The sequence below is a fragment of the Pseudoliparis swirei genome, chromosome 10 (genome assembly GCF_029220125.1).
Source record: "Pseudoliparis swirei isolate HS2019 ecotype Mariana Trench chromosome 10, NWPU_hadal_v1, whole genome shotgun sequence".
Lineage (NCBI taxonomy): Eukaryota > Metazoa > Chordata > Actinopteri > Perciformes > Liparidae > Pseudoliparis > Pseudoliparis swirei.
Window position 1 is genome coordinate 3,390,278 of NC_079397.1, and position 26,177 is coordinate 3,416,454.

At 39.5% G+C, this 26,177-nt stretch overlaps 4 protein-coding genes across 7 annotated transcripts in view; 2 read left to right on the plus strand and 2 right to left on the minus strand.

Annotated features, from left to right (window-relative positions):
* Window positions 1-214: 214 nt before the first annotated feature.
* Window positions 215-6,820, minus strand: tmem243b (transmembrane protein 243, mitochondrial b). Of its 3 annotated transcripts, none has more exons than XM_056424851.1 (5): window positions 6,505-6,820; window positions 3,295-3,581; window positions 3,140-3,190; window positions 2,940-3,044; window positions 215-2,272 (listed from the first exon to the last, which is right to left on the minus strand). In XM_056424851.1, the coding sequence occupies exons 2-5, from the start codon at window positions 3,388-3,390 to the stop codon at window positions 2,153-2,155; spliced, it is 372 nt and encodes a 123-aa protein (XP_056280826.1). In that variant the 5' UTR covers window positions 3,391-3,581; window positions 6,505-6,820; the 3' UTR covers window positions 215-2,152. The 3 variants fall into 3 exon arrangements, with proteins under 3 accessions (XP_056280826.1, XP_056280827.1, XP_056280828.1); XM_056424852.1 differs by having other exon boundaries at window positions 3,295-3,587; XM_056424853.1 differs by having other exon boundaries at window positions 3,295-3,587; window positions 6,645-6,660.
* Window positions 6,821-9,204: 2,384 nt separating this feature from the next.
* meig1 (meiosis/spermiogenesis associated 1) lies at window positions 9,205-10,503 on the minus strand. The gene is made up of 3 exons (XM_056425242.1): window positions 10,453-10,503; window positions 9,690-9,895; window positions 9,205-9,472 (listed from the first exon to the last, which is right to left on the minus strand). Exons 2-3 carry the CDS (start codon window positions 9,834-9,836, stop codon window positions 9,344-9,346), a joined length of 276 nt encoding a protein of 91 aa, XP_056281217.1. The 5' UTR covers window positions 9,837-9,895; window positions 10,453-10,503; the 3' UTR covers window positions 9,205-9,343.
* A 337-nt stretch (window positions 10,504-10,840) lies between these two features.
* On the plus strand, window positions 10,841-16,262 carry dclre1c (DNA cross-link repair 1C, PSO2 homolog (S. cerevisiae)). Its single transcript, XM_056424898.1, has 15 exons — window positions 10,841-11,035; window positions 11,204-11,255; window positions 11,501-11,585; window positions 11,779-11,838; window positions 11,948-12,003; window positions 12,159-12,260; window positions 12,382-12,454; window positions 12,925-13,065; window positions 13,142-13,243; window positions 13,327-13,463; window positions 14,001-14,055; window positions 14,244-14,332; window positions 14,786-14,883; window positions 15,261-15,341; window positions 15,417-16,262. The coding sequence occupies exons 1-15, from the start codon at window positions 10,927-10,929 to the stop codon at window positions 16,100-16,102; spliced, it is 1,926 nt and encodes a 641-aa protein (XP_056280873.1). The 5' UTR covers window positions 10,841-10,926; the 3' UTR covers window positions 16,103-16,262.
* A 3,556-nt stretch (window positions 16,263-19,818) lies between these two features.
* Window positions 19,819-26,177, plus strand: part of lamb1b (laminin, beta 1b) — a 28,780-nt gene continuing 22,421 nt past the window's right edge. Inside the window, exons 1-4 of one of the 2 annotated variants that reach the window (XM_056424814.1) lie at window positions 19,819-19,893; window positions 22,191-22,289; window positions 23,701-23,782; window positions 24,239-24,423. In XM_056424814.1, coding sequence (XP_056280789.1) covers window positions 23,749-23,782; window positions 24,239-24,423 — 219 coding nt within the window. In that variant the 5' untranslated portion in view covers window positions 19,819-19,893; window positions 22,191-22,289; window positions 23,701-23,748. The remainder of the gene's footprint in view (window positions 19,894-22,190; window positions 22,290-23,700; window positions 23,783-24,238; window positions 24,424-26,177) is intronic. The other variant, XM_056424813.1, reaches the window with a different exon arrangement.

Here is a 26,177-nt window from a genome sequence, read left to right on the forward strand (position 1 = left end):
TAAAACTTCTAAGTGTGAAAATAGAGATTTCATTAAAAAAAATGTTTTTTAGAAGAACATTAGTTTCCTACAGAAATAGTAGATATTAAAATAATTCCGTGAATATTTTTAATTATTTGGGCAACCAAAATTGCTCCTTTGCAATTTTCACCATAATTTAAATTCCACTTCGCCCCAAAGAGTCTGTCACACACAAACACACAGTATCGAGTCATTGTGGGTTCATGATTATTTATTCCATAAAATAAACGCCTTGGCTTTGACAATCCTGAAGTCATGGCAGGTTGAGATTAATTTTAGTTTATTCAGCAACAAGGAAAAGAGAAAAGAGTTCCGACTCCATGATTCTACCACGTTGAGTATTTAAAGATTGACACGTTATTGGTTCCAGATGTGAAACTCAGACTCTTGGCAGTGAGTGAATAACATCTAGACTTCAGTTCTTTCTTTTCCATCTGACGGTCAATTTAAACATCTTCATGTTTTTGGCCTTCGGGGGAAACGGAAGAGCTTTTTCTTTCTTTCTCTCAACCCACAAAACACTGAATGGAGAAAACAAAATAATTCGAGTTTAAATTGGAGCTAAATTCCAGTTTGTGCCGAGCTCCATGATTATAATTAAAATTATTATGATTATGATTCTCTCGATGTAAAAACGAACTTAAAAGCGACTTCAGTAAATCAAAATGAATCGAGAGCAACATCTGGATCCCTGTGGAGATCGAACGTGCGGCTTCAGTGCAAATAGTTCCCCGTTAGTTTTAGTGTGTGTGTGTGTGTGCGCGTGCGTGCGTGTTTTAGACAAGTGTAAGTGGATACTTGGTGCAGCATTTAAAAAAGAAAATTCCTCTTGGCAAAGAATTAAATGATAATCGGATCAAAACAAGAAGTCGTAAATAAAAACATAATATTGCATAATATTTGCCACAGAAGCCTGAAGCTGCGTTAGCTAGTTGGTGCTACATGGTGGTGTGTGTGTGTACATGCTCACGGATGACATCATCATGGTTAAAGGAAACATTGCCCTGGTGAAGAATTAACTCTATAAAATAATAAAATTAATGAGTAACAAAAAGATATTCTCGAGAAATCATACATGTTAAAACACAAGAAAGAAAAAACTATATTTTCGAAAATTCATTTTGGATTTCAACTTCTTAAAAGAAAAATATTTTGAGCTTTGAAAAATGTAAATTGCATAGAGATGACACATATTATATATACACATTCTCTAAATATTTTATAATATATATATTATAATAATATAGATTATATATACACATATATATTTTATATAGATTATATAAACACATTATATATATATATAATATATATATATATAATATCAATATATATAACATATAACATACATATAAATTAATGAGAGAATACATAATTGTATGTTAGTTTAAGCTTAATTAATGTACAGAGTGACAATGTTGTGTCGTTACATTATTTTAACTCAAAGGTTGCATAAAGTTTGACTGTCCCAATTCCAGTTTATACCACATTAAATATAAAGTAAAGATTCATTATACCCACAATGCATTGCACAAAGGAATTGAAGGTGCAAAGTATTTCATGTTTGTAAAAAATATTTTGCTTTCTGGTTGAGAAGTTTTGGCAGATGATGTACATCAAAGTAAATTACATATATATAAATATATATAGTAGGTGTATATAGTACAGAATTAGGACAGTCTAGGAAGAGAAAAAAACATGTAAAATGCAACATAACAAAAAAAGGGCAAATGTTTCCTCTGAGTTTGTTGAATTATGAAACCAGATGTAAGAGCTTGTTATAGATATATACTTATTATGATTATTATTATTTATGTTCATGTAAACACACCCGATTCATCCTCCAAGCAGATTGATGGCCTCTCACAGTACGTGATGATTTATACACGGTGTGCCTGTGTGCCTGTGTGCGTGTGCCTGTGTGCGTGTGTGCGTGTGCATGTGTGTAATTCATTGTGACAGTTTTCATCCCACTGGACCCGTTCAGCTTCACTGGTTTTGGTCCGAGATTCTTCAGTTTTGCTTCAGCTGAGGTGGGAAGTTAAATCCTTAAAGTTTGTGAGTTAGTCTCTCTCCACGTGTCAAGGCCATGTCCCTCCTCTTCCTCCTCCTCCTCCTCCTCCTGGCGCCTCTACCTGACATCGTGGAAGTAGAGGTTGGCACAGAGGCAGAGCAGCACGATGGACGCCAGCATGAAGTAGATCAGGTTCCTGAATTTAGGCTCCAGGTCGCCCTGCCGGTACCAGACGATCTACAGGGAGGAATGGGAAGACGATATGAATAATGGACCCGTGTTGTTGTTTTGACCCGTGTTGTTGTTTTTAATCTCCAAAATGTTCTTTCAAAGTCTGACGAGAAACGTCTGCTCGGAAGAATAGTTTTTTAAATCACACATTATAATTTTTCTGATTAATTGATTCATAATTGAGTCTAAAAACACTAAAATTTCAGCCAAAATATTGTAACTTTATTCTCAAATATTTTTTTTGCTGTGCACACATATATATATTATATATATACACACACACACACGTATATATATGTGTATATACATACACACATATGTGTATATACATATATATACACATGTATATATATATACACACACACATGTATATATATATGTGTATATATACATATATACATACACACATATGTGTATATATATATACATATATATAAATACACATGTATATATATGTATATATACACACGTATATATATACGTGTGTATATATATATATATATATGTGTGTGTGTTCTGCTATGCAAGACGTCCAATAAACAACAAACAATTAAAAAATATGCAAAACAAAAAAACAACCTGCCAATAACTAATAATAATATAACAAAATGAATGCAATAGAGTAAAAACTCCTCCAGGTTCTGATGATGATGATGATGATGATGATGCTCACCAGCACGATGGCGGAGCCGCACGTCAGCAGGATGCAGGCGGCGAAGAAGACGTTGAGCGGCCGCGGCGGCAACGAGGGGAACACGAAGGAGCTGATCACCGTCGTCTGGAGGAGGAGGAGCCACGGCATTACATACGCCCAGAGGGGTGGAGTCACCACACACACACACACAAGTGATGCTGCAGAAGATTTGTACTCACGAGGACCACCAGCGACGTGAATCCCCCGACTGCCAGGTTGATGATCCGATCCTGCGAGAAAAGACCAAAGAGTTAAGAACAATAAACTCCGAGTGACGGTAACTCTGGGTGGTTCCATTCGTTCTGAATGGAGCGCGTCCCGCGGCGCCGCCCACCCGAGCCGAGGTCTCCCCGAACAGAGGCCTGTTGTCCATGCCGCCGCCGCCGCCGCCGCCGCCGGTGCCGTACGTCCTGGCTGCGAAGTCGTCCATGGCCCCCGAAAAACACTCAGCACCGAACCCGCTCGCCTCTCAGCGGCGCCACCTCCTGGAGACGTCGGGCCACTGCAGCATGTCGGCGGAGCCGCCCGCCTCCTCCTCCTCCTCCGCACGGCGTCCAGGAAGCCGTCAGCGGGCGGATGGCGACATCACGGAGGGCGACCGGCGGCCAGGTGGGCGAGTTACTTTACCTGTGGAACAAAAAGAAATAAAACAATCACAACAGGAAACGATGAACTTTCTCAACTTCCTGCCTGAAGCAACATTTGCATAAGTCACAAGTTTAGGAGCTCATCAAATGTTTTATTTTATTTCTAATTTACACAAACATTACACTATTTACTAAATATACACTATTTTTGTTACTTTGACAAAATAATTACAAATCATTGAACTCCTGCATTCAACGCCGTGTGATTTTAAAATGTTTATTTTTATTAAAGCTGAAACAATTAAGAATTAATTCATCTTTAAAAGGTCGATTATGAAGCTAAAATAATGAACTTTTAATGTTTCTTGCCTCTTAAAATGTGAAAATTAACTGCTTTTCTCTTTATTTTATCATCATAAATTTAACATATTTGTGTTTTGCACTTTTAATAAGACAAAACATTTGGAGACGTCCCCTTTTCACTTTGTTTTTGTACTACTTTAGGACATTATATAGATTATAATAAATGGTACTTTTTGTGTTAACCGCAGTGGATCCATCAAGTATTTTGAGCATCAAAACTTTAGAAAACACTCAAAGTTATGTTGCTTCTCTTCTATTTCTGATTATTAAACAACAGAAAGCTGATTTTCGTCGCAGCTCCTCCGGCGTCACTTCCTCTATTCTCAGGTGCGATAACGACCACGAGTCACTTCCATCTTTCAAGAAAAGAAAAAGAAAAGAAAGAAGAGTCGTGATGATGACGATGGCGGTTTGGAAAGAGGAAGCTGATATGAAACCAAAGTCCAGCTGCATTCTGATTCCTCTACGATGTAAAAGTAGATTTATTTCTGCTAAATCTAAGTTTGATCTTGTTTTATATTTTTACCTAAAAACAAATCGACTGCATCGATAACTGATTCGATCATTTTTAGTCACTTTTTGAGTAAAAACTCCGCGAACGTTAAATCAAATATATGATATCTTCATGAATATATTTGGGTTTCGGACTGTTGCGTAACAAATAACGAGACACGTAAAGCTCTGGGAACTCTTGCTCGCCGACATTAGTAGAAATAGAAATGCTACGTGAATATAATCACCCTACAAAATAAAATATTTCTCTCCACAAGCTACGGAACAGACAACAGACATGTCATGAGACGTCAAGAATGAACTTTGAACTTCTATTAAAGTCCTGTTTTGTTTTCTTGAAGAAGTGGAGTCCTCATATTATTCACTATATGATGTATTTAAAAAGAGAGGCAGGAACAGTCTTTACTGCCTGTAATGGGCTCAATACTATCAACTATAAATAGAATTTCTTTTTTTACCTAAACATGCAGAGGGTGTCAAAAATACTTTCCCTTCAGATTTCACACCTCCAATATTAAACAACAATAAATCTGGGTTTATTTATGTAAGAAAACCTTTGTTTTCTTTAATCTGCCAAGTGTTTAAGGGCCTTATGAAGAAAATAAACAACCCCGAGTGATTTCAGTGTGAGTCCTCGTTTAAAAAACGCATTCTCTCCTCTTGTACATCCTAATTTTTTGATACATCCCTTGAGAAATATAAAGTTTCTTTGTCCGCTCACAACTCTCGGAAATCCAACGTATTCCAGAACACAACTAGACCGCGGGGGAAAGTTTAGGCTCGGCTCGTCGTTACAACCTGACGCACATCCCACTTCGGTGGCGTCGGCTCAGACGCAACAAAAACCCAAAAAGGAAGGCGTGTGAAGCACATGATAACTACGGGGGGGGAGGGGGAGACAACATCTCCAGAGAGGTTAAAATATAGATATATAGATATATGTTTGAACACCCTGTTTTCCCAAAGACGGCCGCTTCCTTTCTAGGTCAGGAGGCAGGAAAGGAAACAAAACCTCTGCACAGCTTCCTCAGCAGAAAAAACACACGCAGTGCAAAACAAGAGCTTCATTATGAAGGAACACACAACTGTCCTAAAGCCACATTCCTGCAGAGCCTTGTGATTCTCTAGGCTCCTTTAAAAACAAGACTTAACTGAGCTAAGAACATATTTGCAATGACACCTCAGTAAGCCATTTTAACTAAACAAATGTAGGAAACAAGTATTGATTCAGTCATTATCCTGCAGGCTAGTGTAGAAAGTAAATACTTATGTGAATATGTGCTTTAGAAAAGTTGTTGTTAGAAAACCATCATTTAAATCTGCTGCTCAACACATTACTTATTTCAAAAGACTCAGTTTCAATCCTTCATTATCGATTAATGTGGGGATTATTTCCTCAATTCTTCAGATAATCTATAAAAAGTAAAAACAGCAGCGAAATATGGTTCATAACAAGTACTGGAAATGTCTCGTTTTGTCTCACCGACAAACAACAACCCAAAGATATTCACTTTTAACTATTATAGATGATTTTTTTTAAACAATGAATGTATAAAAGTCAATAAATCACTGTTGGGATTAAAAAAACACTTATGACTTTCAATTAAAAGATCAAAAAGATTACACAAATTAGTTGTTCCGTTGATCCACTAATCTATTAAATCAACTCTTTCAGCTCCATTACCAATTATGTCACATGAATAAAACCACAATGAAAGGTTTATGTTGAAAATAAGATGCAATTCAATTTTAAAATAAAGAAAGCTAATTTAATTTCTGTCTTTTTTTAGGGGGATTGACAGATTTGAAGACAGCGTAAGAACTTGTAAACAACTTTTAGGTGCATTTCAGGCCCTTTTTTTTCAATGAATGTCAACACAGAATCAATTCACATTAAATATAGAATTAAATATAGAATATATATGTATGCAAGGGTTACAATCAACGTTAAGTTGTCGTGCAGCTGCAGTAGAAACGACAGCTGCGTGTTTTTGGTTGGAAAGTTCAGACACCAGAGACACCATTAGTGTGACAGCCGCCACATACCAGACAGGTAAACATCTCACCTAGCTAACACACACCTTTACCTTTAAACCAAACAGCTCGTGCGCCCCGTCAGTGACAACCAGAAGCGGGTGAACGCTCCCTCCCCGTAGCTCACCGTTCAGAGGAACACACGCCGGTGAAACACCCGCAATATTTAGTTATTAACACAACAAACCGGGTATGAGAAGAGCCGTAAAACGACCTGCTAGCGTTGACGTTACAACTTCACTTACGTTACTGTGAGCTGACGTAAACTTGAGCTTTGCACGTAAAGTGTCACAAGGTCGCAAAAACGAGGCCAACCGTCCCGTAATCAATACAGTTTGTAAAAATAAAAAAAACGCCGAAGAAGACGAAAAGCTAATGTTTTGTACTATTTTGTCTTTTACTCGCCTTTAAAACCTCCGCGTCTGCCAACTTAACTTCAGATAATAGGGTCGAGTTGGAATTAAAGGGAATGAGCCCCGGTGGCTTCAGTTTAAACTCTTAAAGGCGAGTGCAATTACCGTTGGGCCGACAACGGGACGCCGGTGTTACGGATTAAGAAGCGACCGTGTTAACTGGCGACTTTGAATCAATGCGTCCGTTGGTGTCGTAGTTACAGACAGCTGTTGAAAATATAAAGAGAACAGGTAGCTGCCCTCGTGAATGCCACATTGTTTTATTTGTATAGCACATATTAGTATGTCCATGAGAGGGGTTGACACTTGATTACAAACTTAAACCAAGCGGCATTCACGAGGATAGCGCGACGGGAAGTCGCCAGTTAACACGGTCGCCTGTTCAACCGTAACACCAGCCCGTCGGCTGATCCGCTCGCCAGACTTCGTTCAAAAAGTAGGCCATCTAACAGCGGCTGCTAATATGCTCATTTATTTATTTACTCACATTTAAAAAACTGTTTTTATGTGATACTAGATATATATAGAATAATATACAGATCACCTGGTAATCATATTATTTTTTTTTAATTGGATGCAGTACATCTGTAAATAGATTATTATAGAGTATTAAATCCTTAAAATTATGAACGAGGTTTGGCGTGAGGACCTCTTAGTGCAGTTTTTTGTGTGGAAAGTGTTTTAATTCCCAACCGCTTTTTTCTAGTGTTAAAAGGGAGACATGCCACACATTAAAACAGAAAAAGTACAAGTTTTAGTGCATTTTCTGGGACATTAAATCGACCATTATTGTTAAAGGAATTTGGTGCTCGGATGTCTGAAAAGCTATTATAAAGTAAAGTAGAATAATGTAATTTAGTATGAGCCTACTCACCTGCCCTGCTGTCTGTAATGCAGCAGGGTGTGTATTCCCATCAGCTTGTCAACTTTTAAAAATACAAGTTAATAAAAATGCATAAATCTCTCATTCCCCGAGCAGCTAAGTAAAGCAATTAGTTCTTGATCTGGAAGAAGAAGAAACATGTGTTTCATGGATAATCTCCCCCCTCATGGTCCCATCACATGAGCAGAGTGTGACGGGCCGGGTGCTTAATCCCAGCAAACAGAAAGCTTCAGCCACATTTTTAAAAACCGGTTACAGTGAGTGGGCACGGAACCTCTCCTCATTAAATATAGTCAAATATAAATGTGGTGACTGTAATAATGTAATTACTCAACTCATATAATTGATCTCATTGAAATTTTTGCTAGAAGAAACATGACGTAGTTTTATTAACTAGTGCATGACATCTTCAGCTACAAAATCTATATTATGTATTTAAAAAGAGGCCTCTTTGATATGTTAAGTCTAATAGAGAGTGATAATGTAGAAGCTATTTAGTTGATGTTAGTATTCAGGCAGTGGCTTGTGGAACATCTGCAATAAATGCTGATTAAACAGTATAACCATGACTCAAGGAAGCAGATTGAAATGTCCAGAGAAGATATCAAGTTCATGAATGTCATGAGCAACACAAGAGTGTTCACCGGAGGCCATCACTGTGTTACCTTTCAGACAGGAACATTATGTCTCGTGCCTTGGGAGCCTCAAAAGACAAGAATTGCCCATTTCAGGATGAATACACCACGTTTCTAAACAACATGGCAACTTAAGGAGAGGCTGAGATGGTACTGGCTGATAAGAGTTCCCTCAGGAGAGTTCAAAGGTCAAGTAAACTTCTGCTGTTGTCTCTTCGTTATTTGGTCCTTTCAGTCCTTTTCTTCTTCTTCATATAACCGGTTGAGTGAAAGTCTGCTGGAACCGATACAGGTGATCTATGTCTTTTGCTCTTTCCGTGGCATTTATGTGACAACTTATCGTCTGTAAATAACAAGACAAGAAAATGCCACATAATTGAGATCTTAACTGACTTCTCGGTCACTCTGGAGCAGAAAGTAAACAGCAGTGTATTGTGTTGCCCTCCCGTTCGCGTGTGATGGCGGGGCGCACCTGAATAAAGGCAGCAGACACCTAAATACAGTTTAAACTAAGTCATACTGAAATAAACATGCTTGTACATAACTGCCCTGTCAACAGTGCTCAGTTTTTAAAAAAAAAGGATATTCTCACACTCTCCCACGCTTAAAATGATTTTGTCCTGATGCTTAACTACCCGGTGGGAAACTCCTCATCTGAGTCGCTGATTTACTCTATTCTCAGACTTTTAGGGAAACTATTCCTTTGGCAAAATCCACGGAGGACAATTATCATATTCACTCTGCGGAGAACACGGACACAATCACACACCAGGTGTCTACAAAGCAATTCTCAAGTGCAGTTTGAAAAAAAAAAATCCTTTATTGAAAACCAAACAGAGAGGTCCCCTTCTTCTTCTGTGCCTCTAGTGTGTGTTGACAGGTCACTTTATATCTATTTATATCTATCTATCCAGTTATATTATCAAAATAAGAAGTTGATGAAGTCCAGAACACCTCAATATGCATAAACTATGACTTTGTTGACGTCACGGTCCTCACATTCTCTCTTCCTACTGTAGTAAAAGAACGTGTTGTCTCGACGCTGGAGCTTCTTCACGAAGCCGCTCTCGGGCCATTTGTCGACCTGAGGAGACAGAAACAGAAATGCAGACGCGCAGGTGATGTTTAGAGCTTATTGGACCTCTGACGTGTATGAAACACCTGTTATTTTACTCTAAGTTAAAGCACTTTTTTGAGCTCTTTCTTGTGTTTCTTTTAAAAGAAAAGGACTTAAATTATACGACGATCAATCAGGGAAAATTGTGTTTACAATGAGCTTGAACACATTGTACAATATTTACCATGGCCCCTTGTTTAACTTGAATGTACTCCATTTCGTCTCTGTAGCCGGCCTGCTGGAATCTGAACAGATTTTCCACCTCTGCCGTCCACCCTCTGGCTCTGCTCATGGACTTGGGCTTGGAGTTGTTGTCAGTCGTGCAGGGCATCGTGGTGAAGCTATAAAGATGTGGCAGGAATGCAAAAGCTTCTTGAATTCCTGGCTCGTCTGAAAAAACATGACAAGAAAATGACAAGAGAATGACAAATAATTAAGGTTATAACTGACTTATCAGATGCTCTTACTTTAATCTCATGCTGGAGGAAATCAATAGCAGTATATTGAGGTTATAGAGGCTGAACTGTTTTTTTCTTTTTAACATAAAAACAAACGTGTTCATCTTTGTGATCTTCAAATTTAACCAGGCAAAGTAAATATTTGGCGTAATTTTTTTTTTTAAGAATATTTTTTCTTCTTTAAAAAACAAAACAATATTACAATATAGGCCTTAATAAATAACGGACACTATAGGAGGTCTTAAATAACTTATATGGTGATAGTACATCGGAATATAAGCAGTGATACAAATAGCTCCTTAACGCTACACTAAATACAACATTATTAAATGGAGTTTGGTGCGTTTTGGGCTAAAAACAAAGACGATAAGTAACTTTTTTTGTATGTTTATGTCAACTGAGATCTTACAGTCTCACATAAAATGACTCACATTTGCACACATTTACCACTTTTTGTTTAATTTCAAATACTGGTAACAGTTTACTTACTTTATTTTGTTGTTTTTATTGGTTTCTTTATCGACGCCAGTTAGGTTTAGCTGTAGCTTCACTTTGGTTGCCTGGTTACCGTGAACTTTCTTCTTCTGTGTGGGAGGACCGAAGCCAAAAGCTTCCCGGGAGATGGCGCCAAACGACTTAAATAACAATACAAACTGACAACTCTCGGTCAGTGTTGTACACATGAATAACATATTTCAGAAATAAAGAAAAAAGGGATTGAATATGGATTGAATATGATAATTGCAACGAGGTTAGTCCTAGAAAAAGACCGGTTAGTAAACGGACACCAGGTGGCGGTAGTACCCGTGAAAAGCCTCTAAACCGCCCTAAAGGAGAGGAAGAAGAAGAACTGAAACTAGTGGGCGGGACAAAAAAACAACAACACACAGACGATGTCAATGAGCTAAATATGCTCTTTCTACTGGAAACAAATTTAAAACGATAACAGAAAAAGGTTGGAAGATGAGTTCCTTTGCAGGTCGAATGAAGGAGTATCCCACCGTTTCTCTGGACCGGTTCGACCGGGAGAATCTACATTCCCGGGCTTATTTTCTCTCCCATTGCCATAAAGGTGAGCCCGGGACGTGTTACGGTTTAACAGGCGACCGCGCTAACTGAGTCAAACCCTCTCATATACATCGTATACATCGTATAAACATGGAACAATGTATGTTATCTTTGAACTGGTGATAATAAATACAATATAGCTGATGTCCTCCTGTTTTTATCGTATAAACAGATCACATGAAAGGACTGAAAGGACCAAAACTGAAGAGGAAACTACAGTTCAGGTGAAGTTTACTTGACCTTTGAACTCTGATAAGAGAATTGCTATTTAAGCTTTTCGCTCAGGTTTTTTCTCAGTATTTATATAAAGTTACAATATATAAAGTAATTTGTAACGTGTTAAAGTTGGTGTATCCTGAATTGACCCAAACAAAAATGACAATAAGTTACCACCAGCTTTGGGTAAAAGCAATGCTATGAACAGCTGTAACCATGTATTATATTATGTATTAATGTATTATATTTGCAGTCGGACGGTCAGGCTTTACTGCTCCTTTGTGACCAAAGAGCTGCTGCTGAGCAACCCCAAGTACTCCTTCTGGGAGGAATACATTGTAAGTCCCTTATAATACGTTCTGCTTCACTGTGTATGCAGTCGTGGTGATTAAGAGTATTATCTACTACAGAGTAACTGTCACTTGACACTAGACATTTGGATATGTGTACACTGTTGATTGTCAGAGCTCACTTGTCATGCTTTATGGTATCTTTGCATTGTAGTATTTTGAGTTTTTTTTTCTGTTTCAGGTTCCCTTGGAGGTGGAGAGCCCCACTCAGATTTCTCTGGTTGACGAAACATCCGGAGAGGTAAACACTGAGCATGGTCGTCTCCTTTTTAGTCGTTTCTCTTGTCACAAATGTACATTTAATATTAACAGATTGCATTTCACCATCTTGTCTTGTGTTTCCTCGACAGAAAGAAGAGCTATTGGTCACGTTGCTCCCCGCGGGTCACTGTCCCGGCTCTGTCATGCAAGTCAAAACATTTTAAAATCTTAATGTTCCATGTGTGTGTTTATCAGTGTTGCCTCAACACGCAGGAAAGATGAACCACTCATAACTCTTATTATTAACCTCCGACGCCCCTCGGACCTGAAATGTGACTTGTAAAACGTTTCTGCGTGCAGGTTCCTGTTCGAGGGTTGCCACGGCAACGTGCTGTACACGGGAGACTTCCGGTTTGCAGCCGGAGACGTCGCGAGGATGGAGCATCTGCACTCCGGCAGCCGGTCGGCCCTTCACCTCCTTTCTGCCCCACAGATTGTCTCCATAGCAACAGGATGTTCAGGAGTTATTATATAATTATATAAATAGTTATTATTCACTTGTTGTTTCTCGCTTCACACGCAGAGTGAAGGACATTCAGAGTGTTTATCTGGACTCCACTTTCTACGACCCGCGATACTACCAGATTCCCACTCGGGTAAGTTTTGGAGACGTGGGGGGCGGGGCTTCAACGAAGAGACGTTCAGGGTTCAAACAGGAAGGAGGAGAATTAAAATGTTCTGGAAGATCGGCAGCTGGAGAACTGGACTTTAACATAAAATGTAACTGCTGCCGGCGTTAAGCCAGATTTACTCAGCTCCGGTTGCTGGTGTGTAACGTTTAATATTTGGACTTTATGTTCACATATAACGATTTAAATTGGACAAATTCTAAGATTTGATTGATTTTAAAATGTCGACAGTTTTTTTTAACAACGTTTTTTTCTGTGTGTGTGTTTCTGTGTGTGTGTGTTTCTCTGTGTGTGTGTTTCTCTCTGTGTGTTTCTCTGTGTGTGTGTGTGTTATTCTCTGTCGTTGTGTGTGTGTTTCTCTGTGTGTGGGTGTGTGTGTGTTATTCTCTGTCGTTGTGTGTGTGTTTCTGTGTGTGTGTGTGTGTGTGTTTGTTCAGGAGGTCTGTCTGAGCGGTATCTCGGAGCTGGTGGGGAACTGGATCCGTCAGAGTTCGTATCACGTCGTGTGGCTCAACTGTAAAGCTGCGTATGGATACGAGTACCTGTTCACCAACCTGGGGGAGCAGTTCAACACACAGGTAACGAACAAACACACACACACACTTCCTACTCGCACGTGTGTGTGTTAATTGTTGACGTGTCGCGTTGTCTCAGATCCATGTCAGAAGTCTGGATATGTTCAAGAAGATGCCCGAGATCCTGAACTACGTGACGACTGACCGCAGGACGCAGATCCACGCCTGCCGACACTCGACGGTGCCCTTCACACACACACACCACACACACACACACACCCAGGGTTTACACATGGGGTCATGATTTGGTGTGTGTGTATGTAGAATGAGGATTTCCGCCAAGGCAGCCGGCTGCCGTGCGGCTGCTCCGCCTCCGACGGGACGCCGCTCCACATCATCAGCATCAAACCGTCCACCATGTGGTTCGGAGAGAGGACGAAGAAAACCAACGTGATAATAAAGTGAGCGAGAGAATAATTAATTCTACACGACCGTTCAAAAGTTTGGGGTCACGTAGAAATGTCCTTATTTTTTTGAATGAAGATAACATTAAATGAATCATAAACTCTCTCTGCATAGTTAATGTGTACATGAGTATTCTCTGGTGTTGATGAAGTCTCTCCAGAGGTGTGTAGAGGCCCATCTCCACTGTTCTAATGGTACATTGTGTTATCGCCTTAGAAGACTAGCAGAGGGGTAGAAAACCCTTTTTAGGTGAGCGCAGCTGAAAACAGTTATGCTGCTGAGAGAAGCTATAAAACTGGCCTTCCTTTGAGACACAAGTTTGAAGAACAAAATTAATATTTACAATAAATATCACTATTTATAACCTTGTCAATGTCTTGACTATATTTTATATACATTTTGCAATTAATTTGATAAACAAAAGTGTGAGTCTTCTTGGAAAACACCAAATTGTCTGGGTGACGGTGTAAATCACGTTGAGTTTTGGTTTACGAGAGCTCAAATATATGTTGTTGTTGTTGTTGTGTTTCCAGAACAGGAGCCAGTTCCTTCAGAGCCTGCTTCAGCTTCCACTCTTCCTACTCGGAGGTAACTCCATTATTTATCTACTTTATGAACCAATTACATAGAGAGCATTTTATTTTGTGACACAGGTTTATTAGAAGCTTAAACAAGACAGTTTCCCCCTCAGTTTCAGGCTCAAAGGGAAACTCTGTTTTTTAAATATTTATATATATATCTTCACGTACGCTGAATGTTCCTCTCTTGATCGTCAGATCAAAACCTTCCTGTCCGACCTCCAGCCCGTCAACATCTACCCGAGCGTCGTCCCGATTGGTCTCACGCTGACTGAGGTCACGCAGATGTGAGTGAGAAGTGTTCATTCTTTACTCATAAACCCAGATGTAGGTGACTGTGAAGTCTGGAGTTGATTTGTTGAATCTATCTCTCGATATTTGGATAATTCAACGATGTATTTTTGTATTTTTTTAAGCCAAGATGCAAAAAATAAATAAATCTTGTTTAAATTCAATTCAGTTCATTTTACGGCTTCTTAATTGTGAGGATTCTCTAACATGCTTTTGTTTTTCTTTAATTTGGACAAAACGAGGAAATAAAAGATTTTATAAAGGTATAATGGAGCATTTAACCAGGAAACTTAACAAGGAAATATCTGTAAAATTGGACGCCAATGTCTCCCTTTAGTAGACTTTTGTAATTTAATAAAGCGAGAGAACATCACACCTGTGATACAAGAAGAAGTTAAGAGCTGTAGCCAGTTTTACGTGTTGATAATTGGGTTAATAATTGTTTACAGGTTGAAGCTGATGTGCAGGAGCCGGTCGGATCAAACGACATCCGTGTACAAACCTCTGGGGGTCCTCAAACGCTGCGTGGTGGAGCGACCTGCATACGGTGAAACACACACACACACACACACACACACGCATGCACACATACGTAGAACTACAACAGATGGAGTTTGGGAGCTTTAAAATGGTTTAGGCCTACTAATACTTCAATATATATGACAATATTAAACATTTATTTTCCATATACAATTTTTTTTTCACATTTACAATCCTATTTATTTAAATTATTATTTTATTTATTTTATTTATTTTATTTATTTTATTTCACTAGAGTTGCACGTATTTCCATTTAATGAATTCTTTCAGATCAGTTAAATTGTGATTGTTATATCCTTAAATCTGGTATTTTTCTTCTTCATAAACTAACATTTAATCGTCAGCGTATCTTTTTTAAACATTAACATCTTCTTCTCTGATCAGACTGCGGCGGCGATGACGGGCTGTTTGACGGGCTGGACCTGGCTCCAGTGAGGAAGAAGACGGCGCCGGACTTCACAAATGGTGCGTAATAATTTTAACGTAATTTATTTATCGATCGGCGTTCACAACGTTTTCTTTTCGATCTGCATTTCCCAGTCGGAGCTCCGAGTCCTCGGAAAACTGCGTCCGCGGTGGAGTCCCCTCCTCTGACGGTCACAGACGCTCAGCCCGTGATCCGCAACTTCATGGACTGCACCGAGTCGAACGATGAAGAGGAAGATGACCAGGAGGAGGAGGAGGAAGGAAAGGAGGAAGGAAAGGAGGAAGGAAGCGGCTCCTCTTGTCTCCCTAAGTGGGAGGACTTCTTCACCACGGAGACGCTGCCTGACAGCCAGAACAGCCTCAACAGCCAATTACAGTCCTGCTGCTCCGCCGCAAGCCCCGCCTCCTCCAAAATGACCGGCTCCCAGAGCCCCGATCTGTTCGGCGACGAAGAGGAGACCCCGAATAACGAAGAGAACTTCAGCCTGACCCTCTCCGCCTCGCTGTCCAACCATTCCTCGCAGAACCTGGATTCCTATTTGCCCGACACTCTGATCCTCCAACCGGAGCCGGAGGGGCGGGAGCGAGGCGACTCGGGGACCAATGGCGCGTCTCGGGCGATGGAGGTGATTGGCGGCGGCCAATCGGAGCTCTCGGGGTCTCAGGAGGCGTCGTCGTCGGACGACTTTGACGTCCCGTGCACGCCGGAGTCAAAGCCGCCGCCGCCGGATGAGCTGTCGCGGTTGTACAGGAAGTTGGCGTCCGGAGAGGAAGTGGTCATCGGGAAAGGAAGTCAGTGAGCGACTCTACTTTTTATTTATCTTGCAGAGTGAGCTTCTATACAACCATTCCTCTAATTCAGTTAGACCTCTAAACACACACACACACACGCGCCATTCATTCCGATGCACTTAATACCCTCATGTGCTCTACAGGACTGTCTCAGAAAATTAGAATATTGTGATAAAGTTCTTTATTTTCTGTAATGCAATTAAAAAAACAAAAATGTCATGCATTCTGGATTCATTACAAATCAAACTGAAATATTGCTTTTATTCTTTTAATATTGCTGATTATGGGTTTAAGAAAACTCAAATATCCTATCTCTAAATATTAGAATATCATGAAAAGTATACTAGTAGGGTATTAAACAAATCACTTGAATCGCCTAATTAACTTTCGACACACAAACACATTTTCAAATGTTTGATTTTGTTTTGCTGTTATAAATCTTTTTACTTGGTCTGAGGAAATATTCAAATTTATGAGATAGGATTTTAGAGTTTTTTTAAGCTGTAAGCCATAATCAGCAAAATTAAAAAAAATAAAGGCATTATTTATTTCAGTTTTGTTGTAATCAATATGCATGATATTTTTTTTTTTTTTTTTGCATATAAGAAAAAAAGAATGAACATATCACAATTCTCACAGTCCTGTACATGCAAATTATGCACGAAATATGATGCAATCGTTATCTGTGTGTTTAATGTAAAGTATTCATGTGATAATTGTAGCTGCATTCTATTAATTATTGACAAGTTCAAATCAAGAATTAGTTTGACTTCATTCGAGTTAAAACAAATAAAATATGTGCCAAACTAATTTTGGAAAATATTTTCATGAAACATATTTCTTTAAATTATCTTTTTTTTGTGGCGGGGGGGGACTATTACATAATTGTGACAAAAATATTAGAACAACATTTTTACATTTGAAAAATAAAGTTGTGTCATGGCGACATTTATCTCGTCTCCCACCCCGTTCTCACTCTTTTATTTGTTTACATTTTTTAAAACTTTGTTTTCAGGTTTATTTGGCCAATATAAGTACTTTAGGACATTATAAATAAGTCTGTTTGTCACCGAAAACTTCACAGTTTATGTTACTGGTGTTAATAAAGGAAGAAATATGCAAAACAACACAGGTTATATCCTACACGGTAGCCGGACCTTAAATGAGTGCGACCCGCCCTCGACACGGAGAGCTGCCGCATCTCTTGTTGTCATGTGGCGGCCGTCAGCTGATTGGCTGAGCCTCGTGAGCCGCCTCACCGCCTCCTTCCTCCTTTACCTCCGTCTGCTTCCGGGGAAGTGCGAGAGTCTTTAACCAGTTGGTTTGTGCCCACGGTGAACCAGGTGGTGCTGGTTCCCATTACAGTCTTCACAGAGGACACTGGGAGAGGAGATTGGCTCCTCTGGGTGCTGCTGGTTCCCATTTGAGACCCGATGACAAACGCCTTGCAGGGTCTTCTTCTTCTTCTTCCTCTTCTTCTTCCTCTTCTCCGTCTTCTGCCGTGTGATTCTTCTGTTGCACCTTTCTGAAAATCACGTGAATAATTATTATTTAATAGGTGCAATGGAAGAAAACAACACTGGATGAATGTACTGCATAATTACAGTGATGCGTTAAGATATAACTTTATTTATTCCGGAGGAAAAAGGTGTGCAGCAGTGCAAAGTAGAAAAGAGTGCAAATAAGAATATTATATATATATATATATATTTGTATTTCTTTATATATATATATATATATATAATATGTTTATAAAGATATTATATATATATATTAAATATATTTATATATTATTTTGTTCTTTTTCTTTATGCATATATATATATTTAATATATGTATTATATACATATTATATATAATATATATATAATATGTAATATATATATATTTGTATTTCTTTATGAATATATCTAATATATTTATATATATATATTGTATATATCTAATATATTTATATATTTATTTATTTATATATATTATTTTGTTCTTCTTTTTCGTTATGCATATATATATATATTTAATAGATGTATTTATATATATATTATATTATATATATATATATATTCTGATCACTCAACGAAGTTTCATGTGTCTGCAAATTAATTTTGCACCGTACTGACATCACTTTCGTTAATGAGAAAAAGCAGAGAGACACTGGAGGGGGTCGACACACACACACACACACTGAAGCGAGCGCACACACCTGGCTCTTCATTAAGGTGAGAGTCCGTCCCCCCACAGCGGCCTCCTGAGGGACGACAGGTCTCTCTCATGATCTGTGGACGTCCGATTCGTTCATTAACTCACACGTCAAATATTAAACGAGGTGCACATGACGCACAAATAAAAAACAACACGTACGTCTAATTAAAGGTACACAACGTACTGGTGAACATGTGCACACACAGAAACACACAATAAACAAAACACAAACACAGACTGTGAAGTGCTCATCAGTGTTTTCTCTCCCATGTTCCCACGACCCTGAAGATTCAACAGGAAATATGTGTGTGTGTGTGTGTGTGTGTGTGTGTGTGAGAGAGACATTTCCGACATTGTCGCCAACAGTGGCTACAAATGTATATATTACTCTCTTTTTTTCTTTTTAAAACTATATTTAATTAACTCTGCCTTTGTGTGTGTGTGTGTGTGTGTGTGTGTGTGTGTGTGTGTGTGTGTGTGTCTGTTACCTCTTAGTGATCCTTTCTGTATTTGAGGAATGTTGCTCAGGTCTGAAGGAAAACCCACATACACACCTCCATAGTTCCTATAAACACACATGCAACATGGTAAATATACTTTTAGAAGTAATCTTTTTCATTATATAAATTTATATAAATGTATATATATATATTATATTATATGCGTAGATTGAAAATCAGAACTGAGTGACTCACTTCCATTTGTTGTCCTCTGCCACGGACGACAAATCTTCTGATCTGTCAGCACACACACACACACAAACGCACACACACATACACACACAAACGCACACACACACAGACACACACACGTTCAAAGCTCCACATTAACGGAGCACATCAGAGAAAGGTCAAACAACAAGGACACGTTTTGATGAAAGAGGTCGGAGTGAACTCACATCTTCGATGAAGACTTGGAACGACCTGAAAACAGACGGAGAATAACTTTGATCCACAATTTAGTTTACTTCTTTCTGTTGAACTCATAATGTTCATGTTTATTTTGTATTTGTATCCACCTGCAGCTCACTTGGCACAAATAAACAACATGTGACAGAAGAAGTTACTAAAGCATTAAAGAGAGAGACGTTCTCCTCTCTCACGGTTCACCTGCAGCGCAGACGGGAAAACAACGTTCTCTCACCTGCAGTGACGTCGCTGCTGCTGCCGCTGGCCGGTGAGGAGTTACCACAGCCCATCTCTACCTGAGTCTATGAAGAGGAAGAACAAGAACAAGAAGAACAAGACAGAAGAAGAAGAGGAGGAGGAGGAGGTTGAGGAGAAGAAGGAGGATGAAGAGGAGAAGAAGAGGAGGAAGAAGGCAGAAGAAGAAGAAAGAAAAAGAAGGAGACAGAAGAAGGAGACAAGATGAATGAGGATGAGGAGGAGAAGAAGGAGAAGGAGACAGGAAAAGAAGGAAGTAAGAAGAAGAAAAAGAAGAACAAGACAGAAGAAGAAGAAGAAGAGAAAGAAGAAGAAGAGGAAATGAAGAAGCCGTGGAGCAACAACCGATACAAAGAAAGAAGGGATGAGGTCGTCCCTGTGCTCCCCGTTTAGTCGCGTGTACCTCTCGGCATGGAGGAAGGAATCAAATGAGGGTAAGAAAAGAGAGGAGGAGAGAGAGTGGAGGAGAGAGAGGAGAGAGAGAGGAGAGAGAGAGGAGGATAGAGAGGAGAGAGGAGGAGAGAGGAGAGGAGGAGAGAGAGGAGAGAGAGGAGAGAGAGAGAGGAGGAGAGAGAGAGGAGAGAGAGGAGGAGAGAGAGGAGAGGAGGAGAGAGAGAGGAGAGATAGATGAGAGGAGAGAGGAGGAGAGAGAGAGAGAGAGGAGAGGAGAGAGGAGAGAGAGGAGGAGAGAGAGAGGAGAGAGAGGAGGAGAGAGAGGAGAGAGAGAGAGGAAGAGGAGGAGAGAGAGAGGAGGAGAGAGGAATCAGCTCGGAGTGAGTTCTCCCTTGCTGTCGTGTTTGAATGTTTTCACCGAAATGTTCCGTTTAGTCTTCAGGTCACTTTGATGTATTTAAGGGGAACACTCAGAACCACCTGGATGGGTTCTGATTGGGTTCTAGGTAGAACCACCTGGATGGGTTATGGACGAACACTTTTCATAGAAGAGGGTTATTGCTAGAACCCTCTGGGTGTGTTCTGATTGGGTTCTAGGTAGAACCACCTGGATGGGTTCTGATTGTGTCCTAGGTAGAACCCTCTGGATAGGTTCTGATTGGATTCTAGGTAGAACCCTCTAGATGGGTTCTGATTGGGTTCTAGGTAGAACCACCTGGATGGGTTCTGATTGTGTCCTAGGTAGAACCCTCTGGTTGGGTTCTGATTGGGTTCTAGGTAGAACCACCTGGATAGGTTCTGATTGGGTTCTAGGTAGAACCCTCTAGATGGGTTCTGATTGGGTTCTAGGTAGAACCACCTGGATGGGTTCTGATTGTGTCCTAGGTAGAACCCTCTGGTTGGGTTCTGATTGGGTTCTAGGTAGAACCACCTGGATGGGTTCTGATTGGGTTCTAGGTAGAACCCTCTAGATGGGTTCTGATTGGGTTCTAGGTAGAACCACCTGGATGGGTTCTGATTGGGTTCTAGGTAGAACGGGCTGGACCGATCACAGCATCTTCCAGGAACCAAACGGAGGTACCGGTGCTCTCTAGAACCACACAGGGTTCTCTCAGAATGGACTTGTTCTTCAAACAAGTGCTCTCGTGTTTGTGTTCTCTGCGGAACACAAACACGTTCGATGCCGACGTGGGAAGTAAAAAATGGAAAACGCATAATTATCACGCTGCGTGCCGGAAAAAGAAAAATGAGCCGACACCTCCGTGAAAATACGAGATTGTTTGTCTCCTCGCGACTCGGTCCTGGTGCGAAGGTTTATTATAAATAGACGTGCTGGAAATCTAAAAACAATCCCAGATCATCATGTGATGCGTTCACGGAACAAGAAGCTTCATTCCTGGAGAACTGGAGAACGGAACGTGGAGTTTAAACATAGAAAGATGTTTATTTCATTATTATTCATAGAACTTGTGAATATAAGTCCAATATTGTGTCTTTTTGCTCTGTTTTTGGTCTCCACCGGATAGATTTCGAACTCTTCAGCTGCGAAACGCTCCATTATCTTTTTCACCGTTAACATTTTTTTTAAATTTCGTATTCATCGGGTTTGTGTCCATCTGACGAATATAAGTCCGATATTGTCTCGTCTTTTTATACGATGAGAGGAAATAAATAAATAGGATTAATCTTCGTTTTATGATCCGTTTCTGGAACAAATGTTTATTCTCATCTTCGTCATCGCCTTAGAAATGTTAGAAAACAGACGAAAATGTTTTTTTGGCGTCTTCAGATCGTTTCTGAGTGTTTGATGTTCATGTTCCTCAAAGAACAGGACAACGCAATGTTGGGTTTAAAACATAAAAAACGTTAATTTCATTATTATTCATAGACTTTGTGAATATAAGTCCAATATTGTCTTGTCTTTTTGCTCCGTTTTTGGTCTCCACCCGATAGATTTCGGCCTCTTCCGCTGCTAAATGCTCCATTATCATTTTCACCCTCTGCCGTTACCGGTTAGATCCTCGCCTGCGATTGGTCGATAATAATAACAACGAACTTCGTGCGTCGGTTCCACCGCGGCAACGGGAAAAGAAAAAGAAAAAACACTCATCAACCTTCTTCCTCTTGACTTTTAAATGACTAATGACCACACACACACATACACTAACACACACACACACACACACACTCAGTTAGACTCACATGAGTGACAGGGTAAAGCAGAGAGACTTTCAGAACATAATTGATCGTTCTCATGGTTTCCAGCAGGAAGAGGACATGACTTGTGCCGCATGCTGAGGGGTTTTCATTCGTTTCCCGCCTCTTGTGTTTCATTCAGAGCTTCAGTGAGAAATATCTGAAACAAACAAATCCAACACGCTCCACTGCAGGAAGGATATGAACGAGACCACCTTATAGGAGCTTTAACACACAGCAGGTGATGAAGGTTTAGACTTTTTTTCACACGGTTCAGATTGTTTATTTGTGAAAACCTTGAAAAAAAAAGAATAATATAGATTGTTGTACTCATGACATTTTTTTTATTTGCAATTTTTTTGTTTCTGAACAACAGGATATTTGACCTTTTAAAGAGAAAGTCTGATGAATTTATTTTCATTTTAATCTTGATTATCATATATATATATATATTTAATATATGTATTTTATATATTATATATATTATATATATATATACATAGTGTTGATTTTGTATTGTGTAATTGTAAAGTGGCTCTGGACCTGGACAGTCAATATTATTATTATATAAAAGGGGGAAGAATTAGAGTGAACTAAATGAGTTGTGTGTTTGAAGCTGCAGTTCCTCATTGTGAACACAGGGTGACAGTGTTCTCATATTTATCAAATTAAAATCCAATTCTGCTTTGTCTATGAATGGGAGATTGATTGTACAACAAGCAAATAAATCACCATCGAGATTGAGATAAAACTTTATCGATACCTGCAGGTAAAATTCACAAGCTCCCCAGCAGGTAAACATTATTTAAAGTAATTAAAATGAGCTCCACCTTTACCAACTGCAAAAAAACGGAGAAGAAAGGTTTGTCATCCGAGCTTCTCTTTGCTTTTAATATTGAGTTATTTTACAAATAGCGCCGACCTACTGGCCATAAGAGTCAATTAATACACTCTCGATATCTCGTTTTCCCCCTTTTACTAAAATAATCTGAATTATTACAGTCCATATTTTCATCAAATGCAAATGTAATGTTAAATACAGCTGCTTTTGAGCTTTCTTTAATCGGTTTGTATGTGGCACGGTTTACACTTCATACTTATTTTGAACAAATGCAAAGGAAAAGTTAAATACAGCTTTTGAAGGTTCTTTAATCAATGTGTATGTGGCACTGTTTACACTTCATACATATGTTAATCAAACGCAAAGGACATAAATACAGCAGCTTTTGAGTGTTCTTTAATCTGTTTGTATGTGGCACAGTTTACACTTCATACTTATTTTAATCAAATGCAAAGGACATAAATACAGCAGCTTTTGAGTGTTCTTTAATCTGTTTGTATGTGGCACGGTTTACACTTCATACTTATTTTAATCAAATGCAAAGGACATAAATACAGCTGCTTTTGAGTGTTTTTTAATCTGTTTGTATGTGGCACTGTTTACACTTCATACTGATGTTGATCAAACGTAAAGGACGCGTTAAATACAGCTTTGAGTGTTCATGAATCGGTTTGTACGTGGCACGGTTTACACGTCATACACGAGGTCATCCTGGGAGTGGCACTTCCCACACTCCATACTGAATTTTGACTTTTACTCGAAACACTCTGACTTCATCCTCACACTCCCCCTCTCTCTCTCTCCGCTGCAGGACGCACCGACATCCTCCCAGGACGCGCTGGATGTCCCGCGCGCCGACATGTCGCTCATAATCCTGCTCATCTCAACTTTAGGTGAGTTTAAGTTTGTTTTAAAGTTGTTTTTGTTCTTCGAAGTGTAGAAACTTTGTGGAGATGCTGCCAGGACACTCGGGCTGAGTTGGTTCTCACGCCTCCAGCAGCAACAACAACATGTAATGAAAGACATATTTAAACCATTAAAACACTGCATCACTTTATCACTTTTTCACTTTAATGTGTTGACTGTTTCTGAAAACACATTTAATGATTACCGTGTTTATACTTTTATTCCGTCTGTATATTTAATTAAATATTGTATTTTTGTTAGTTTTTTGTATTGTTGTTACTCCTGAGCACCTGCTGCTGTAATCCTGCAATGTCCCCACTGAGGGACTATTAAAGGATTATTTTACCTTATTTTTTATTTTTTTGCCCTAGAAATTAGATTTTTTGTAAATTGAGAAAGAGAAAAGGCTGCTGCTCTTTGACTATTCTCTCCCCCCCCCCCAGCCCTGCGGTGGCCCGTCGGGGCCCAGCAGCAGCAGCAGCTGCCGGACTACGCGGACGTGTGCACGGAGGGCAGCTGCTACCCGGCCACAGGTGACCTGCTGATCGGCCGCGCGCACAAGCTCTTCGTGTCCTCCACGTGCGGCCTGCAGCACCCGGAGCGCTTCTGCATCGTCGGGCACCTGGAGGTAAGGAGCAGGTCGGATGCTCCGTGGAGCCGCAAGGGCTGCCGGGAAATTAATGCACGGAGCTTTTGGAAATATTAGATTTATCAATTTAGACCATAAACTACAAAAAAAGCTCGGCGTCTTGGTGATTTAAGGAGACTTTTGGTGTATAAGGAGCACGATGACGTCATGACGTCATGTCCCTGAACAGAAACACAGAGAGAGAATGTTCTTTTTTTGTGCTTTTCTCTTGTGACAAGGAGGAAAACTTTATTTATATTGCAGGAAGAAGAGTGGGGGAGATATGGAGGTAGAGGATAAGTTGATATCTAATAATTTAAAAAACACATAGTTGAAGTTATGAAGACAAAGAGAATAAATATGTTACACACACACTCGGTTACAGGTCATGAGAGGTCAGAAATATACAAAGACATCATATAAACCGTACACTGTGCAGATAATCTAAATGTAAACCACATTTGTAGAAAGAAAACATAACATTTATGTATTATGTATATTACTTTGTGCCAGAAGCATACACGTTGTAATATATGTAAACACATCTCAAAACACGGCACGAGCAACACTTGTAAAATATGAGCAGCAAAGACTTTTTAAACTTACAAGAGCATCAGTGCAACTTTGATTTAAAACAATATAAATCACGCTAAACATTGACTTTGATATAATAAAGAAAGCAGAAGAAGAAATAGGTAATAAGTAATGATTTGTTGCCTTCCCTGTAAAGAGCCGCTCAATCCCCCATTATATTTAAATGTGTATTTAAGAGTCTATTAAATGTGCAGCTGTTATATTATGACGAGAGGAAACAAATAAATAGGACTAACCTTGTTTTCATCGTCATCGTCTTCGTCATCGTCTTGGAAATGTCACAAAACAGATGAACATTTTTTTTGCCGTCTTCAGGTCGTTTCGTGTTTATTTTCCTGTCCAATGAGCATCAATAATTCCATTGATTGTCATTTTTCTGCCGCTCATCAATAAGTGTGGGTCTGCACGTGGGCGCGTGCACGTGTACAGTATCTGGTCGCCGTCTCGTTGAGTGTGAGTTCAGACATTCCTCGCCACAATAAAAGCGCTGTGCGGCCTCACAATCGCTCCGCTGTGTGCATGTGGGAGGAGAAGAAAGGAGGAGGAGGAGGAGAAGGAGGAGCGTATTCTCCTTGTTATCAAACACCCCCTATGGCGAGCGCTCTGTGTGAATGGGCTCCTTATGAAGTGACACACTGCGGGCCCTTTTCCCCCGAGCTTCCTCGAGGATGAGCACAGCCCTCAAGTATGAGCTGGAGGAGGAAGTGAGCGAGAGAAAGAGAGAGAGAGAGAGACGAAGACGACGCTCACGTTTCAACATCGCTGGCCGGAGTTCGGAGAACATTGAGAAACTCCACTTGTTTATTATCCCGAGCCAAACGGTCGAGGAACACATTACTCACGTTACTACTTTGCTCACATGTGATGCGTTCAGGGACGTGAGCTCTTTGTGGAGCGTCGCTCTCATTCAGGATTTCCTTGATTAGTTTAAAAACAGATGATGATGCTTTTTTGTCCTATATATATATATAATTTTAGAATAAATATTCAATATTTTTTAGAATAAATTCTAAATATTTTTTAGAATAAAGTAATTTTAAAAATGTGAATACCTTTTAAATAATTTTAGAATAAATATACAATATTTTGTCGAATAAATTCTAAATATTCTTCAGAAGAAAGTAATTTAAAAAATTGAATACGTTTTAAATAATTTTAGA

Excerpts from the sequence above, each read along its gene's own strand:
- tmem243b (XM_056424851.1), bottom strand. The coding sequence starts at position 3,390 with ATGGACGACTTCGCAGCCAGGACGTACGGCACCGGCGGCGGCGGCGGC. Across the intron at positions 3,191-3,294 it reads TCGGGGAGACCTCGGCTCGG|GATCGGATCATCAACCTGGC; the intron begins GTGGGCGGCGCC and ends CTTTTCTCGCAG. Across the intron at positions 3,045-3,139 it reads TCACGTCGCTGGTGGTCCTC|ACGACGGTGATCAGCTCCTT; the intron begins GTGAGTACAAAT and ends CTCCTCCTCCAG.
- meig1 (XM_056425242.1), bottom strand. The coding sequence starts at position 9,836 with ATGCCCTGCACGACTGACAACAACTCCAAGCCCAAGTCCATGAGCAGA. Across the intron at positions 9,473-9,689 it reads AAGTTAAACAAGGGGCCATG|GTCGACAAATGGCCCGAGAG; the intron begins GTAAATATTGTA and ends CTGTCTCCTCAG.
- dclre1c (XM_056424898.1), top strand. The coding sequence starts at position 10,927 with ATGAGTTCCTTTGCAGGTCGAATGAAGGAGTATCCCACCGTTTCTCTG. Across the intron at positions 11,036-11,203 it reads TCTCTCCCATTGCCATAAAG|ATCACATGAAAGGACTGAAA; the intron begins GTGAGCCCGGGA and ends TCGTATAAACAG. Across the intron at positions 11,256-11,500 it reads AAGAGGAAACTACAGTTCAG|TCGGACGGTCAGGCTTTACT; the intron begins GTGAAGTTTACT and ends TTATATTTGCAG.